This window comes from Panthera onca, chromosome B4 (assembly GCF_046562875.1).
Source record: "Panthera onca isolate mPanOnc1 chromosome B4, mPanOnc1 haplotype 2, whole genome shotgun sequence".
Classification (NCBI taxonomy): domain Eukaryota; kingdom Metazoa; phylum Chordata; class Mammalia; order Carnivora; family Felidae; genus Panthera; species Panthera onca.
Window position 1 is genome coordinate 43523859 of NC_138345.1, and position 17871 is coordinate 43541729.

At 39.4% G+C, this 17871-nt stretch overlaps 1 protein-coding gene across 3 annotated transcripts in view; it reads right to left on the bottom strand.

Annotated features, from left to right (window-relative positions):
• Positions 1-5794: 5794 nt before the first annotated feature.
• Positions 5795-17871, bottom strand: part of CLECL1 (C-type lectin like 1) — a 28299-nt gene continuing 16222 nt past the window's right edge. For 2 of the 3 annotated variants that reach the window (XM_060658430.3, XM_060658428.3), the window contains 3 exons: positions 16238-16407; positions 10914-11026; positions 5795-9886 (listed from right to left, as the gene is read on the bottom strand). In XM_060658430.3, the coding sequence (XP_060514413.1) occupies positions 9772-9886; positions 10914-11026; positions 16238-16407 (398 nt within the window). In that variant the 3' untranslated portion in view covers positions 5795-9771. The remainder of the gene's footprint in view (positions 9887-10913; positions 11027-16237; positions 16408-17871) is intronic. The other variant, XR_009617460.3, reaches the window with a different exon arrangement.

Sequence of the window (17871 nt, forward strand, 5' to 3'; positions counted from 1 at the left end):
TGTTTTCCCCCAGTGTTTTCTTTTTTGCCCCAGTAAGGATAGGGACTTTCCAGAAAAGCTGGCAGTTTCTGAGTCTTCCACTCAAGAAGTGAAAGCAGAAGTTTATGTTCTTAAATATTCAGCACTGAGGTTAGAAATCTATTTCCTTTAAATATTCCATCCTGCCCTATCGCTGTCTCTCATCTTGAGTCAACTCTGGTTTAATAGAAATAAGGACATTTCCTCCCGAGATCCTTAAGTTCTGGCTATTATATCCTATTGCTCCAGGATTAGATAGTTGGATCAATCTAAAAGGACATTATTTTATTTCTTGAATGAAACAGAAACAGGATATCCATCCAGCGCCTACTGGTTACAGTGAATATGCCAGTATAATTTGTCAAATTTAGAGGAAGGGTTATTTTATTGCCCACAAGATGGAGTCAGAGCTGTTTCTCAAGTTGTGTGCGGTGGTCTGAATGTTTGTAGTCCCCCAAACTCGTATGTTGAAATCCTAACGCCCAATATAATTGTATCAAGAGGTGGGGGCTTTGGGAGGTGATTAGTTCTTGATGGTGGAGCCCTCATGAATGGAATGAGTGCCTTGTAAAAGAGACCCCACAGAGCTCCTGGTTCTTTTCGCCATGTGAGGATACAACTGGAAGTCTGAAGCCTGGTTGAGGAGGCCCCTCCCTCGACTATGTTGGCACTCTGGTCTGCACTTCCAGTCTCTAGAACTATGTGAACTAAATTTCTGTTGTTTCTAAGTTACTCGGTCTGTGGTGTTTTGTTACAGCAGCCCTAACTGACTAAGACAGCGTCTTGAGAATCCTTTGTGTTCCAGAGAGATGTTTCAAGACCATCATGGACAGAGAGTGAGGAGAAGGAGGAGAAGTCATACCTGGGGCATCTTGTGAGCCAATCCCACTGAAATCAAAGCTCCTCCAATTTTTTTTTTTTTATCCATGTTGGTATTTTATCCATGTTGGTATTCCACATGGGATTTTGTCTCTAAACAGGATTCCATTACTTAAAGAATTTGAATACCACTGAATCAGAGGGAAATTTCAAGAGGTTCTGGAGGCGAAAAAAAATGGCTCACGTAAAATTTCTGTTGAATGAACTACATTCTTATATCAATCAATCATTCTTACATCAATCAAATTCTAATCAAGGGACTAGAACCCACGGTAATTGGAACTGGGAAAATTTAATATATAAAGTTATTAGTAGAGGATTAAAGTTACAGGGCCTTGGTTAAAAGGAGGTAAAGAAAACTCTAAAGAATACAAAATCAGACACAGGGAGCACCCATCAGTGTTTGGGCTGAGACAGTACATTGAAAGAAGAGGCTTTTCCCATACCACACCACAGACCGAAATCCTGACCTCGGCAGAGGACACCAGTATGGCTCAGCAGATATCTGAGATGCTGGCTGAAGTGCCACGTCAGCAGGAATCTGAAAATTTGGCCTTTAGGGCGTCCACAGGAAGGTGTTACAATTGGCCATTCATTCCAGAGCCACCGGATCCTATATGAGGAGAAGCCCACCATCAGAGCTGCCCTGCTGGGACCACTCAGTTGTGAAGGCACCTGACAAGGTGTGATTCAAAGTTCCCCAGGGGGCAAGTGCTACATGCAGCTGGCCATCGGGTACTGAAGGAAACCCAACTGTGCAACAGCCTGGTGAACAAAGGACACTGGAACCAGGAAGAGAAACTCCTTCCCCTGACTGCCTTCCTTCTTCAGTTCCTTCAACTGACAAACGTTAACGCTGTGCCAGCTGGCATGGCAGAAAAACGTACAGGCCATGTCCATTATAACAGAGGAGATGGTGAATGATAGATTTGGAGCAAAGAGGCGATAAACTGGTAATTGACTCAATTCCTACGCCAGTTATTCATATGAGCTCCTTAAGACTCTTCTGATAGAAACTTGAGATACAACTGAATCCTTTGAATTCATAGAATTGCTGCTTAGACAAAGAAAGGAGAGTTAGAAGCTTAACTGGTGTTTCCAAGCATCTTGAGAATGAAGGTATTTACTTCATTCACTCATTTATTAATAAATTCATTCAAATCCCTACTGTGTTCGTAGCATTGGAGTTAGTGGTACAGGAGAGGCAAAATATATAGTTCCTCAAGGGACAGGAAGCAATGCATGTAAAATAAGGCTCTTGGTACTCAGTAACCTACTCTCAAATTATTCTGGAGGATGCTTTGGTATGAATCCAAATCTTGGCATCTACAAATAGAAGAACTATCCTGGAGGTGCCTCAAACACAATAAACAATACAAACAAAACACACTTATTGCTACAAAAATTTATTTTAAACGTTTCTGAGCTGATTTGCAGGAATATATACACTTAGAGGAAATATTCTATTCACTATCAGGACCAAAGAATGGGAAGGCAACTTAATATATTGCCATAAAACTAGACAAAAGTTGTGATTATTAAAGACTGAATCTAACTTCGAGCTTTCTGGTAGCTAAAAGTGGGAGGAAAGCATGATTGTTTATATGTTTCTCACTATTAAAATTATAGAACATACCCATTCCTCAGGTGTTGTGAAATTAGTTTTTCTAATACTCAGAAGTGTATCTCTCACATGAAATTTTCTGTATTGAGGTATATTATGTCATAGACAAACTCTTATTTGGTTGACGCTCCATCACCAAAATACAGGTATTTCCTTCAGAACTAAAAGAATTGCTAATGATTGATGCTATTAATGTTTCTGGGCTAAGACGTAGGTGTGATGTTCATGATCAACCTTATACAATGCTGGTCTAAGGTGAACTGCATACCAAAGACAGCCAGGGTATTTTGGCTTGCGATTGAGGAGGTTTAAATAGAAAATATCAATACTAATTTTGAATGTCTACCGAAGTTCACCACCGTCCCCCAAATGCTCATCTTTACTCAACTACCTTTACTCTCTGGAAGTTAGATGCAATATAACAGTAGCTAAGCGTGGGTTCTGAAACCAGATTACCAGAGGTAATTACATTTCTGCCCTGCCACTTACTAAATGTGAGACTTCGTAAAATGTACTCAGATTTTCCAGAAGGATAAGTTTCTTCATCTTTAAGATGAGAATCAAGGGCACCTGGGTGGTTTGGTAGGGCTGAATTTCTGACTCTTGATTTTGGCTCAGGTCATGATCTCACGGTCATGAGATATAGCCCCTGTGTCGGCCTCCATGTTAGGCATGGAGCCTGCTTGATATCTCTTTCCATATCTCTCTGCCTCTCTCTCTCTCTCTCTCAAAAAAATAAAATAAAATAAATAAATAAAAATAAAATGAGAATCATAACAGTATCCACTTAGCAACTTTTTGATATGGTTCAAACCTATTTAATATTCTTAAAGCACTTAAAACTATGCTCAACAAGCAGTATGTGCTGTTTAAGTGGTGACTTTTTTAGTGTTGGAGTTTGGGACCCAAGAGAGTCGGCTGTTTAAATTTTTTTTTTTAACATTTATGTATTTTTGAGACACAGAGAGAGAGAGAGCATGAACAGGGGAGGGTCAGAGAAAGAGGGAGACACAGAATCTGAAACAGGCTACAGGCTCTGAGCTGTCAGCACAGAGCCTGACGCGGGGCTCGAACCCACAGACCATGAGATTATGACCTGAGCCAAAGTCGGCCGCTTAACTGACTGAGCCACCCAGGCGCCCCGAGAGTCAGTTGTTTAAAGCCAATCTGTGATGATTTTTCATGGTTACCTTCTATTTGTTCAATTTACATCAGAGACCCTGTTCATTTCAACTCTTTTAAGCGTCGTGATGAAAGTAATTTCTAATTCATATCTCTGTGGCCAATTTTTCTCCACGACAGTATCCAATTTTTAGTATTCATGTTGATCTTGGAGCGCCCTAATCTCCCCCCCCCCCCCAACTGGTATAGTTCAGAGTTACTGTCCTGGTTCAATTGCCACTGTTCTTATTATAACAACTTAATTCTCACAGTCTGTGTGTCAGTTTTATAGTATTTTATTTTATTTTATTTTATTTTATTTTATTTTATATGTTTACTTATTTTGGAGAGAGACAGAATGCAAGTGGGAGAGGGGTAGAGAGAGAGGGAGACAGAGGATATGAAACAGGCTTCAGGTTCCAAGTTGTCAGCACAGACCCCACTCGAACCCACAAACTATGAGAACATGACCTGAGCCGAAGTTGGAAGCTTAACCAACTGAGCCACCCAGGCGCCCCAATACTGTTCATTTCTATATGAGAGTGGAGTGGAAGGATTCACTGGTTAACGGAAACTGCAAAAAATGAGATGTGGTAATACTGATTTACTTCGGTTTTCCATGCTCACCTTTTTTCAAACAAAAATCTGTTCAATGTAAATTTTAGTTTGTTAACATAACAGTGCAATTTAGTTGGTTTCAAGAGTAGAATTTAGGGATTCATCACTCACCTACGACACCCAGTGCTCATCACAGCACGTGTCCTCCTTCATACCCATCACCATTTAACGCGTCCTCCACTCACCTCCCTCCATCGACCTTCAGTTTTTTCTCTATTGTTAAGAATCTCCTGTGGTTTGTTTCCCTCTCTTTCTCTTTTTCTTCCCTTCCTTCCCAAATTTAAGGCTAATTTAACTTATTTCATTGGCTTGTACAAGGAATCCAATGAATTGTGGACATGAACACCAGGTGATCTAACAAGCATCTTGCTAGCCCGGGATCACCTCTCTCCAAATCTCACTACGTCCTCAGTTTGAATTTTTAAACTATTGTAAGTTGGAGTTAACAAGGAATTGATATATTTGGATGTTTCTTAAATTGATCACATACACGAGGCCTTCTGATTAGTACCACAAACTGAGAAAAATACTTTACTATGATCCAATCGAATGAAAATTCCTTTAGGACCTTAAATTTTGTTATTTATCATTTCTCCCGCTTGACATTTGATATGGTCACTCACTAGTTTTCTAACATAAAAATCACATTACCACTGGGTAATTATCACTTAACAGGGTTCTGTAAAAGCCAGATTCCTTCCTTGCTTTCATTTACTCTTCTATTCATTCAACTAACAGGTATTTAGTATATACACTACCTAGAATGAATTCATAAAATTTGATTAAAGAGATCACATTCTAATGCTCATCTTAAGACATCTTTTAACTAACAGACTCATGAGTCAGTCTAGTCCATAAAGTCAAATCAGTTTTCTTCTCGGAGATATTTGAGAGAAAGTGTTTATATTAGCAGAAAAAATGCAGCTGTTAAATTAATAAACTCATTATTGTTAATAATAGGTGGACTTTTAAAAATGTCAACTCTCTTTCTATAATATAATAGAAAAAAAATAGTAACAATGTGTCCCCCAAATAAATGAATAGTAATATAAAGTGTTGGTCGTCATTCAAATTGATGTACTATAGCTCTGAAATGGCAAACCCTGACATTGTATAGCAACATACAATGGGTCTATTAAACACTGAATTAAGGGACAAGGAGAACACAAAATTGTGTTAGAACACTGGCGAATGTCCACTGCACTGTCTGGGCTTCATTGTGAACCTTCACATATCCCAGTTTTCAGTTATTAGGTACAAGTTTTGTTACAGAAATGTCAGTGGATGGCTTACCTGGCTGTAGGGACCTTAAATAAACCCTCTTCCCAGGCACCTCCCACCCTCATTCCCTAGGAAGTGCACACACACCTCCCTCCTGTTATTTCCTGGGAATCACCAGAGACAACAAGGTGTTACTAAGCTCTCAAGACAGGTCAACTCATGCCTTTATGCCCTTGCCTCCATATCCATTTACGTCTGCAGTTTGTTTCCGGGTTTGTTTTTTTTTTAAACAGATAAAAGTTGAATTATTTTCTCTCATTCTCTAAGCTTTTGTATGGTGTCTACTAGTTAATTTTTTTTTTCTTTTTCCTTTCTTATCACTAAGCTGTAGTAAGTCCGTTATTGATGTTAATAGTTGCTCTCAATGTCTCAGAAGACCATAGAGAAAACGGGAAGTTTTCTACCGTCTCCCCAAGAACACGTTTGTTTAATGGCTCCCTCTGCTGGAGAGAGTCTGCACTGCTTGTTTTTGTTATCTGATACAACGACGGGGGACAAGCTAGGAAAGTTCCTACACATAGCTGGAAATTTTCCAAGGAAATTGGCCTAAAGATGAAACCACTGCTAACAGCATTGTGAGAGACTGAGGAGATGGATGTTCTGGATTTTCAGCATTGCAAGATGTCTTCTGTTAAAGTGAGGGCACCGTCGAGAAGGACTGAGATCTTGAAAACTGGAATGGGGACATACGGGAAGATTCCACTCAAGCTAGGGACATGGAACCCGAAATTCTATTGAGTCTTTTTTGCCAGTAAATGTAGCCCTTTCTTAGGAGGCTAACCTAATTCTAAAAATAGGAGATCATGCTCCCTCCATCAATTCCCAAACCTGAGCCATTTTACAGACCCAGAATCTCTGTAGAGTGGGGAGAAAGCCTTTGAGAAAAAACTCTACTAAACAAACAAAAAGAAATTATATAGTTCATCTTTTTCCCCCACTCTTCCCCAAAGAAATCTATGACCATTTACCTGGGTGACTATACATTGAGGAAAGAGAAATAATCGAACTTTTGAGGAGTTGCTGGGCAGTGGCTCAGAATGGACACTGATTTCAGGAGACCCAAGCCATCAGTGTTTTATACTGATCAGAGTAACAGTATAAGTAGGTCAAATGATGAGTGAGATTATGGATTCTGTCTGCCGCACAGTGAGTCCAGCTGGTCCCTCAAGCCCGAGTTTTGTTCTCTTCATCCATCACAGACTTCTCCCTTTGACTAGGCATGTGGATGCTGGTAGCTTCTATTTCCTAAAGACTATAATCCAAGAACTCCTGGGTATATGTCCAAATGGGATAGGCTTCCAAATTTGAAAGGAGAAAGAAAATAAGAAAGGTTCATTTCCAAAGGATCTGCGCCAAGATTACTAAATGAATTATTCTAGGACCACCAGAGAATCACTTGCTAGACTTCAGCGTAGAGTCGCATGAGCAGAAAGCACGCCCACCCTGTGCCTTTTAGTGAACTGATTGCAAACCAGAGTCCCTGCACAGTCGTCAGCAGTGTCTGAATCCCAAGACCTTTCCAGACTACTTCCAGCACAAACTCTTAGCTACTTTTGTGTCTATTCCCCATGCACAAGTCCATGGTGCTTAGCATCCCTTACAATATTCTGTGTTTTCAAATGGTTTAGTCCGAAAACAAGTTTAATAAACATTCTTATAGTCCTATGAACACCACTGTGCTCATAAAATAAAACATTTTTGTTGGAATGTAGCGCCAACGTGCCATAACACAAATGCTTTACCCATCTGTTCATATACAGTGTCCAACTCAACATACAGACGTAGGATTCTTACGTTATGATATGACTTACAAGAAAGCTTCTAAGGATGTAACCGCCATAAAGAGGTGAACATAAACGTCACGAGAAAGTTTGTTTCTGAAGCATTTAAGCCTCCACGTACACTCATTTGGCATTCATAGGATTCTCTGTCAATATCATCGCCCACGCAGAAAAATTCTCCAGTTTTCCCTTGGCACTCGATGACTTACCGGTGAGGCCTCCATTGTCTGAGCCTCTGGTCTTTTGCAGCCTATCTTTCCAGCCTCATATCAGCATTTTACTTTTGTGATCATTTAGGGAAAACAACATCGTAAGTAGTTTTTTGAGCATTTATGTGCTAGACATTTTAAAAGACACTGGAAATATAAAACCAGTTATTACGTACTTTATAGTCAAGTGAGAGTGGAGAACATTAATTAAATATTCACTCAAATACTGATATAGGTAAGACCAAAAATGTGATAAGCTCTGGGAAGGGGTATATAATGTTGGGATATTTGACCTCATCATGGAGCTCAGAGAAGATCCTTAAGAATTCAGCTTTTTATGGAGAGTGGTTGAGAGTTCACTTGATAGAGAATAGAGAAAAGAGACTTCCAGATACAGGGAAAATGTCTGTCAGACAGTGTGGTGAAATTGTGGATGAGTTCCTGAAATTAGTCTACTATGGTCGTGGTACTGGGAGTTTGGATAAGTTTTGTGTAGAAAGACACTAAGTAAGCGAGGATTAGAGCTGACTGGGATTTCTAGGCTGTGTTATGGAGTTTGGTGTTATTCTAAATTTATTACTTTTTTGACATACATTTTTAAGTTTATTTATTCTGAGAGGGAGACAGAGAGTGTCTGAGCAGGGGGAGGGCAGAAAGAAGGAGAGACAGAATCCCAAGCAGGCTCCCTAATGTCAGTACAGAGCCCAACACGGGGCTCTATCTCACAAAGTGTAAGATCATGACCTGAGCTGAAATCAAGAGTCCGGCGCTTAACCGACTGAGCCACCCAGGCATCCCTGGTGTTAGTCTAAGAACGATGTTGCAGTGTTTTTCAAAAGAAGGGTTGTATTGTCAGTATGTGTATTTTTAAAATATCACTTAGGTTACGTGGTAGAGAATAACTGAAACGGATTAGGAGTAGAACAAGGAAGGCCTTGTTAGGTCAGTCACTTAATATTTTGGTACTTTTGTATTAAGGTTGTGAAAGCAATGAAGGGAAGAGGTGAGATTTGAGAGATATTTAGTAAAAACACTAACAATACTTGGTTTTGTGGGAGGGAGAGTGGATAGCAATACAGAAAGGTGGGCCAGATAGAGGGTGATGACGACACAGCTGGACTCTAAGTTGTGACATTTCTTGTCTTGTGTGGTGTGCCATTGACTGAGACACTGAGTGCTGGAGGATGGTTCCTTTCATGAGGAAAGTGATTGAACTATTTTTTTTTAAAGAATTTTTTTTAACGTTTATTTATTTTTGAGACAGAGAGAGACAGAGCATGAACGGGGGAGGGTCAGAGAGAGGGAGACACAGAATCCGAAACAGGTTCCAAGCTCTGAGCCGTCAGCACAGAGCCTGACGCGGGGCTCGAACTCACGGACTGCGAGATCGTGACCTGAGCCGAAGTCGGACGCTTAACCGACTGAGCCACCCAGGAGCCCCATGATTGAACTATTTTTATATATTGAGTTTGAGATGCCTTTGAGATTTCAGATTTCATATGTTAAATGTCATTTATGAACTAACTTTCTTTGATATAGTAGAGAGAGTGTATGCACACTTGCTCGTAAGCAGGGGAGGGGCAGGAGAAGGAGAGAGAGAATCTTAAGCAGACCCCACACCTAGTGCAGAGCCTGATTTGGGGCTCAATCTCATGAGCATGAGGTAATGACCTGAACTTGAAATCAAGAGTCAGATGGTCAACCAACTGACAGCCAGGTGCCCCAACTTGATATGTTATATAAGCAGTACCGTATATGGGTCTGGTGATCCGGGAAAAGTCTGGGCTAGAGATGTAAACTTGATTTTGATATGAATTTCTTCGTAAAAATGTAATTAGGTAAGGATATTATAGAGGGAAGCTGTGGAGAAAATAAAGACGGAAGTTTCGAAACCACATGCAAAATGAGAATGGGGATTGAATAACTGATAATTCAGACGAAAAAATACGTTCATTCTATCTTCTCAGTTTCTACAACATTTCATTTTCTCTATTAGCCTTCCTAAATCTCTGAGAAGTAGTACTATACCCACCCGAATGAACACACACACACACATACACACACACACACACACACACACACACACACACACTCCCCTCTGGGACACACGTGGCCCTCTGGACTTTGATATATTCTGAGTTCAAACTTCATGTGGTGTCTTTCCGTCAGAGAAATGGAGACTGATTTCATGCAGTGTGGGTTACAGTTGACAAATCCACGGATTAACTTTCCCACATTTTTGTTCAGCTATCTTAATTTGAGACACCTGGGCACATTTCATGCTCCGGGTCCGCCATTTTTCTTCTACTGAAAACCTATGAAGGAAGAAAATGGTTATCTTTACAACAGCAAATGTCCAGAGACTAAAGAGGGCCTCAGAAAATATTTTCTAATTTTTAAAATAAAAACATGAGTATTTAAACAATTTAAACAATATACAATATGGTGGGTAAGGTAATTCTTCCCCCCCTCAGTTTTATTTTGCAAGAGAAGTTAATAGTTAAGGAGTATTAGTCAAGGTTATGTGGATAATGCTAAAATGGCACTTCTGGTTTTGTTCACTTAAAAACTGTTGAAAAGGGGCGCTTGGGTGGCTCAGTCGGTTAAGCGGCCGACTTCGGCTCAGGTCATGATCTCGCGGTCCGTGAGTTCGAGCCCCGCGTCGGGCTCTGTGCTGACCGCTCAGAGCCTGGAGCCTGTTTCAGATTCTGTGTCTCCCTCTCTGTGACCCTCCCCCGTTCATGCTCTGTCTCTCTCTGTCTCAAAAAATAAAAAAATAAAAATAAAAATAAAAACTGTTGAAAAGAGAAGAAATTTATATTTTGTAAACTATACTTGTGGTCTTTTTTTTTTTTTTTTTTTAAGAGAGGGATAGAGAGCATGCGTAGGGGAGGGGGCAGAAGGAGAGAAAAAGAGAATGTTAAGCAGTCTCCATGCTCAGTGAGGAGCCCCAAATGAGGCTCAACACCATGATCCTGGGATCATGACCTGAGCTAAATCAAGAGTTGGATGTTCAACCAACTGAGCCACCCAGGTGCCCATAAACTTGTGCTCTTACAAGAGATTTCACACTGGTCAATTTGCCTCTTTAATAAAATAAAAGAACGCTATTGGCAAATCCTGCTTCCCATCCCTAAATCTTCTGAGTGTGTGGAATATGATGTCTTTTTTCCCTCAACTTTCCGAGTAGACCATTTTATATGAATATTTGTCAGATCATATGATTCGGTTAGGAAATGTATACCTGTTTCCTCAGTTCAAGCCCAACAGCATCAGACGACTCTTTCTTGTCATACAGTATGGGATTAAAATCACAAAAAAGCTAAAATACAATAAACTCACAGATGGGAGTCAAAAGGGTTGTTGTCTACCCAGGTCCATGATTCCCCTCCAGGTGGAATAGTCAAGCCAATCCAGTAAAACACTCCGGTATTTAGGTGCTTCCATAGGAAACTCTAAAGAGAATAGGAAATATTATAGGAAACAACTGATCGATTCTTATAGATACACAAAATAAATTTCTCAAGAGGACCTTTTGTATGCTGGTCCTACACGAGAAACAGGGATTGAACGTCACACTTTTCTAACGGATCATACTGGAGGGACAAAGTACTGCACTACAATGTCGTAAAGTATGCGTGGTTGCCGGGGATCCTAAGACTGCGAAGATGAACTTTCAAATTTGAGTCCTGGCTCGACGATCGATTGCTGTGCATCTTGGCACAGTTGTTGAATCTTTTTACTTGTGTTTTCCCCAATCTCTGAGACTCAGGTTATAGTAGTACCTATCTCAAAGAGCTTTGTTATTAAATAACATTATTATACACTGCTTGGAACATAATAAATTCTCATTACATAAATGTTAGTGGTTATAATTAATTACAGGTAAGAAATAATAGATAGAGGCAAGAGAATATACAAGGAAGAAAGGAAGCAATATCTGAGCTGACATGGTACATATTGTTCATAGTTCTTAATAACTTTTTCTATAGTAATAAAACCCCTGAGCCATATCTATGGCCAGACATAGTAAGGATATGTTTCCCAGGCTCCCTTTTGGCGAAGTGTGACAATGTGACTAATTTCTGGCTAATGGAACACAATTCAAGCAATACTGAAATTCTAATCAAGCACGTAAAAGGTAGAGGGCTGTATCCTTCCATTCATTATTTCCTTCTTTTTTGATGGCTAGAACGTCCATATGGTGGTCCATCAACCGGAAATAGGTGGACACAGACAGCACTCCACAGACAAGACTAGGAATCCATAGCTGTACGGACTAAAACGTGAGTGACATAACCAATTGCATAGAGGAATAGATACATTTTCCCCCTATTTTAACACTTCAACATTGGAAACATCAGACAATCCATGGCTCATAGTAGTTTAACTGGGAGTTTTCTTTTTGCTTTCTAATTGTCCTAACGCTTTTAAGTGTACCAAAGGGATATCTTATAAGTGGAACTGTTTTAGAGTCAATAAAGTGAACATCTACCTTGTTTAAGCTACGGTGATTTTGGTTCTCTGTCACATGCAGCTGAACTCAGGCTAAATGTCATAACTGTTTGTAAGAAAATAAAGTCATTATGCACGCATACAAGACAATGTAGTGTTGTTCCATTGAATTATCTTTGCGCTATGGTAAAAAAAAATCAGTTGACTAAATTTTTGTAGGTCTGCTTCTGGCATCTCTATTCAGTGTCACTGGTCTATCTGTCTTTTGCCAATTCTACACCATATTAACTAATTTTGCTTTATAGTAAGACTTGAGATCGAGTAATGTACATCTTCCATTCTTCTGCTTGCTTTGGGTCTAGTTTGTTCTTTTCTTAGTTTCTTTTTTTTTTTTTTTTAAGTAGTGTAGATGACTGATTCTACATTATTTTCTTTTCAAACATAAGCACTTAATGCGATAAATTTCCCTTGAAGCTCTGCTTAAGTTGAAACCTGTAAATTCGGACACATTAAGATCCTGTTTTTATTCAATTCACAATATAGTTTAAAAATTTTGCTCTGATCACTTCCTTTTTGACCCAGTCATCATTCAGAAGTGTGTTGCAGAATTTTCAAACGTTTGGGAACTTTCCAAACACTATTCTGTTCCTAATTTCCAGTTTAATTTTCTGAAGGTCTGAGACATGCTTTGTAGAAGATCTATTTTTGAAGATTTTAAATATATATATATATTTTAAATATATAAATAAATATAAATATATAAATAAATATAAATATATAAATAAATATAAATATATATATATATATATATATATATATATATATATAAAATTGACTCCTGTTGTGGGATTCAAGGGCCAAAGGGTAGAATATTATGGACCAAATTGTGTCTCTCCAAAATTCCTATGTTGAAGCCCTGACCCCCAGGACTTCAAAATATGACTGCATTTGAAGTCAGAGCCTTTAAAGAGCTGATTCAGCTAAACTAGGGCTATTAGCGTGGATCTTAATTCAATCTGACTGCTGTCCTTATAAGAAGAAAAATTTGGGCACACGGAGAGACACAGATACACCCACACAGAGGAAAGACTATGTGAGGATGCAGTAAGAGGTGGCCGTCTGAAAGCCAAGGAGAGAGGCGTTGGCCAATACCTTGATCTTGGGACTCAGCCTTCAGAACTGCAAGAAATTCATTTCTCTTGCTTAAGTCATTAAGTTTGTGGTCCTTTGTCACGGCTGCCCCAGCAACCACATACAACTCCTTTATCATTTTGCAGTATTCCCTTTTTTTTTTTTTTTGCTTGTTTGTTTGTTTGTTTGGAGTGTCCTGTTTCTTTGGGTCTTTTTATTTACCTCATACCCAATGATTTGATGCTAACTTGACTTGACAAAACCCACTGGTTTTGTGCGTAGTAATGAAACGAGGTTACTAGTTTGTCCTAGGGTTGAAGTTAATAGTTAGGAGGGTGGGTTTCTCATCTGTTGCTGCTCTGGTAATCCTTGGTGCACCTCGGGTTTCAAATTCCTGCGGTGGCATCTTGTGTTCAGTGGTTTTGGTTTGTCTGTGTGCCAGGGAAATGTCTCCTTGACCTGAGAATTTAAGTCTCCCTTCTCACCATGCCTCATGAAGATCTCTTTGCTCATTCTTCTTCCTCCCTTGTCCCTCTCCCTTCTTGACTTCCTATTTGAAACTTGTTAGCTTGATAATAAAAGGCAGCAGAGGCAATGGTCTTTCTTGTTCTGATTATGCCTCAGTCTTAGGCAGGCACTCACCCCTGTCTTCTCTGTGCAGCTTTCTCTGTTCTGCTGCCCCTCCTCTGAATGTAGTCATGGTCCCATTGTGTATTCTCGACCCTCCCACGGGAGTATTTTCGGTTCCCAGTCCTCTTTCTCACCTGCAGTGGGTTTCACCAGCGCCCTAAAGGCAGCTGTCCTTGTCACCGGCACGCACATTAAGGCTTTTGTGCCATAGCACAGTTAACAGACAGGGGGACAAGGATCTAGGGGGGAATTTCTTGCCACTTCCGCATCACTGCTCTTTTCTCCTCCCAGGTCTGTGCCACAATGGACATTTTTTTTTATGGTTCTTTCCAATCTTTTCTTTTTTTAATGTTGATTTGTTTTTGAGAGCAAGAGAGAGAGACAGAGAGACAGAGTGTGAGTGGGGAAGGGCAGAGAGATGGAGACACAGAATCCGAAGCAGGCTCCAGGCTCTGAGTTGTCAGCACAGAGCCCGACGCAGGGCTCGAACCCACAAGCTGCGAGATCATGACCCAAGCCAAAGTCAGACATTTAACCGACTGAGCCACCCAGGTGCCCCGCGCCCCTCTTTCCAATCTGTTCTTTGAGAGCCAGTGACGTTGACAGAAAAATAGTCTTCCAGGGTTTGTAGAATTCCCTTATTTCTAAAGAGCCCAGGAGCCTCACACTGTTCTTGCACCTTACTATCAGCCTGAACTCATCTTTCAATTATTTTGACTGAACTCTTCTTTCTGATGCATAATGCCTGATTTGTGTATCCCAAGTGAGTGAGGATGTGTCTTCTCTTTCCCACAGGTACCTGTTTCAACATAGATTTTGGCTCTGCAACCCTACCTTTCCCATGGATCTGAAACAAGTTGGCAATTTATAGTTGACTGGCTATTTCTTATTCTAAAAGTTGTAGTAACATTTCTTCACGATCTTCGCACCTTGCCGTGAAAAATCTCCTTGCTTTTGTTGGTTTGTTTGCTTAAATACTTCTTTTTCTCATTTTCTTCTTCTTCCTCCCCCACCCCTCCTTTTTCTCCTTCTTTCTACTTTCTTTTTTTTTTCTTTGCCATAGGTGACACATGGGTTTTCTAGGTGGACTTATAATTCTCTTCCTTTCACTTTATTCTTAACTTATTTGAAAGCTAGAGATGAATTTGCTAGAGAAATTATTTTCTGTTTCTTGGAGTAATTATTCTTCTGTAATATATATCTTATCTGACTTTTACATGCCTTCTTTGGAGAAATTTGGAAACGGAAATATTTATGTATAAATTCTATGCTGATTCCTTTTAGATTCTTATCTATCCTTGAAAGAGAACAATTATACCTGGCCCATTCAGTTGTTTAGGAATAATGTGAAGGGGTGTAATCTGAGCTGGAAGAAGGAATTTTCTATTAAAATATATTGTCTCAGTCTACTGGTCTCCCCCATCTGGTTTATTGATTGCCTAGAAGATATGTTTTTTCTGTATTTCAGCATCCTTCCCTTTGATGGTGAGAGGGAAATAGATGAGGTTCTTAGTGAAATATTTCATTGAACAATTTCTTCGTGCATTGATTTGTTATTTATCCCTTCCAGAGCATTCTTATGAGAAGATTTCCAGTTGATACCTGCTTCCCATTTCTTGCCTTAAAATTGACTTCAAGGAGAAGAATACAATTCTTACTCTATCCTGGATTCAGCTCATATTTGAGTCAATTTGAACTGCATCTGATAGACAGTCTTACAGGTTGAGATTTGGTGTTACACCGGTTACGGTGAGAAGATAGTTTACTTCTTTTTTCTTTTTTAATTTTTTTTAACGTTTATTTATTTTTGAGACAGAGAGATACAGAGCATGAACGGGGGAGGGGCAGAGGGAGAGGGAGACACAGAATTAGAAGCAGGCTCCAGGCTCTGAGCCATCAGCCCAGAGCCTGACGCGGGGCTCGAACTCATGGACCGCGAGATCGTGACCTGAGCTGAAGTTGGACGCTCAACTGACTGAGACACCCAGGTGCCCCACAAAACTTCAATTTAAATTAAGCCAGTTAGAGGAATATTCTGCTCAAGGAAGAAGGTCCTTAATGAGGACTATTCTGTATTTCTTTTCTCTCAGCATCATCTTAATTTTAGCTGCCATGATATCTGACTGCAGCCATTGTGAATATTGCAATAAACATGAGAGATGAGGGAAGATATTTACCGTCTTACATTTTAAAATGGAATCTAGTAAGCAATGGGGATCCCTGGTGGAGAAGTTAGTGGTAGAGTAGCAAAAGAATTCCTCCAATCCATAGCCACTCCCTCCCAAAAAGCTTAAAAATAAACATGTAGTTCAACAATTCATTCAACCAACATTTATGTAGTTAACAGGAATGAGGCTTCACATTATTTTCATAGAAATTTCCAAGTATGTAGCACAATAACTGTAATGAAAAGTGTGAGGATGCTATAATCTCCAAGTTTGATATCTCACCATATCAATGAAGTCTCGAATCACCATGAGATGTGAATTTTTCGTGGCACAGTCATTTTTACTTTCATGCCAAGATTTATTAGCTTCAGCAACCCAGTAACATTTCCCCCCGTGTAGCCTCCAGTCTTTCGAAGGGCATGATTTATGAGCGGTAGAAGAGTTGAAAGAAACTGGAAGGAAAAAGGATAAGTAATTAAAAGAGACTTAGAACTATATCCCTAATACCACATACAAGCTTCTCAAATTTTGTTAAATTATGGTCTAAAGCTTTCTTTGACAAAAGTATATGCTTTTCTCAAGGTGGATTTGGAAAGAATAAAGATGAACAGAATTTCAACCATGTGTATATTCATTCATTCTTCCATTCTTTTTCTGTTTAATTCACTTAAAAATATATCATATTTTCTATCAGCAAGGCAATGTATAAGACACTAGGATCAAGACTGTATAGGGTCAATGCAGACACTGCCTGCACTCAAGTCTCAGGCAGATAAAAATTTTAAAGTAAAATACAAATTAGAGATTTTAATTAGTGGTCCACCATTACTCCAGACATTTTGGGAGTTATCTATCACACTGGAATATATTTTCTTGGACAAAATTTGCATAATAAGTGGCCCCCAAAGCTTAAGATAGATTGATCCTCCCATACAAAAAGGATCTTGACATCCCCAAATGTGCTTGTAACAGGTAGTTTTGATTTATAATATTTGCCAGTAGGTTTAGATGATGACACATAGCCATCCTGGATATACCAGTAATTTATTGCCCTTGAAATAAATATCCTTTAAAAACACACATACATATACACAGAAAATGACTTGAAGGCACTGAAACATGAACAAAAGCAGGCAGATTTTGGAGGGGAAGTGACACTTGAAATAGGTATGGAAAGGTATCTATTTTTTATTTTTACAACTGTTAGCTTAAGACAGCCCAATGTTGGTGCCATGTAGAGTGAGTAAAATTTCAATAGACAATCTGCAGTCTTTTGAGACTTAAAAAACAAAAACAAAAACAAAAACAAAACAAAACAAAACAGAGAACAGAGTTTGAAGCAACCACAGATATTGAAAATGGAGGATGAATCCCATGAAGAAGAAAACATAAAGGATGTACACCAAGTTCCAAGTATAAAAGTTTTCCAAGTCGCTGCCTGATGCATGTGAAAGCTACATTATAGCTAAGGATAAAATAATTTATTTGGGGAAAAAAAAGAATTTGTTTGAGATTTGAGCTACTGCCCAAAAGATAGATATTTTTGTTTGTTTTAGAGAGCAAAAGTGGGGGAGAGCGGCAATGGGAGACAGAGAGAGACAGAGAGAGAGAGAATCTTAAGTAGACTCCACATTCAGTGCAGAGCCCCCATGTGGGGCTCAATTCCACATTCCTGGGATCATGACCTAAACCGAAATCAAGAGTCAGACCCTCAACCGCTCAACCAAATGAGCCACCCAGGAACTTCCCAAAAGACAGAAATTTAAATTTGAGGTCAGCTATACCAAGTCCCTGCTAAAATAGGAAAATCAACACTGTTTGGAGAAATACATCAGCATACAGACGCTCAGCATAGCCTGCACAATATCCAAGGGCACAATCTCAAAATACTTGACATAAGAAAATCAGGAAAATAT